Source organism: Nestor notabilis, unplaced genomic scaffold, assembly GCF_000696875.1.
Source record: "Nestor notabilis isolate BGI_N333 unplaced genomic scaffold, ASM69687v1 scaffold24457, whole genome shotgun sequence".
Taxonomy (NCBI): Eukaryota; Metazoa; Chordata; class Aves; order Psittaciformes; family Psittacidae; genus Nestor; species Nestor notabilis.
This window is the reverse complement of record NW_009938170.1, coordinates 7439-8057: the sequence shown is the minus strand read 5'-3', so window position 1 is coordinate 8057 and position 619 is coordinate 7439. Positions and strand designations below refer to the sequence as shown.

The window sequence follows — 619 nt, the reverse complement described above, 5'->3', positions numbered from 1 at the left end:
GGGGGACACCATGCAGGACCACCCCACCACCACCATGCATTGCGCTCACCGAGCTGACGTGTGCCCACTCCCGCACAGCCTGCACCAGGTCCAGCTCGTCCACGGCCAGGCGGTCGCTGCGTAGCACCCGTGCCAGCACCACATCAGAGAGCTCGTGGAAGCCCTGTGTCTGCACCACCACCTGCCAGCACACCACAGCGCCAGGGTGCTGGTACCAGGACACACCACCACCACAAACCCCACCATGGGCCATCAGATCCATCCTGGTACCACCCCTGCCTGGCACCCCAGCATCCCTTCAACCAGACACTCATATCCTGGCATCCCAGTATGCCCCAGCCACCATCTTCCTGGCACCCAGCATCTGCCCAAAGACCATTTGCTCCCTTTCCTCCCCTGCTCAACCTCCAGCCACCCCATTCTTGGAGGCCCTGCTCCCCTGCCTCCTAGAATCATAGAATAGTTAGGGTTGGAAAGGACCTTAAGATCACCTAGTTCCAACCCTCTGCCATGGGCAAGGGATGCCTCACACTAGGCCATGTCGCCCAAGGCTCTGTCCAGCCTGGCCTTGAACACTGCCAGGGATGGAGCATTCACCACTTCTTTGGGCAACCTGTTT

At 60.4% G+C, this 619-nt stretch overlaps 1 protein-coding gene across 1 annotated transcript in view; it reads right to left on the bottom strand.

The window, feature by feature from the left end:
• Nucleotides 1–49: 49 nt before the first annotated feature.
• Nucleotides 50–619, bottom strand: part of BTBD19 (BTB (POZ) domain containing 19) — a gene marked incomplete at its 3' end in the record, with an annotated part of 6409 nt that continues 5839 nt past the window's right edge. The window contains exon 6 of the mRNA XM_010019203.1: nt 50–181. Coding sequence (XP_010017505.1) covers nt 50–181 — 132 coding nt within the window. The remainder of the gene's footprint in view (nt 182–619) is intronic.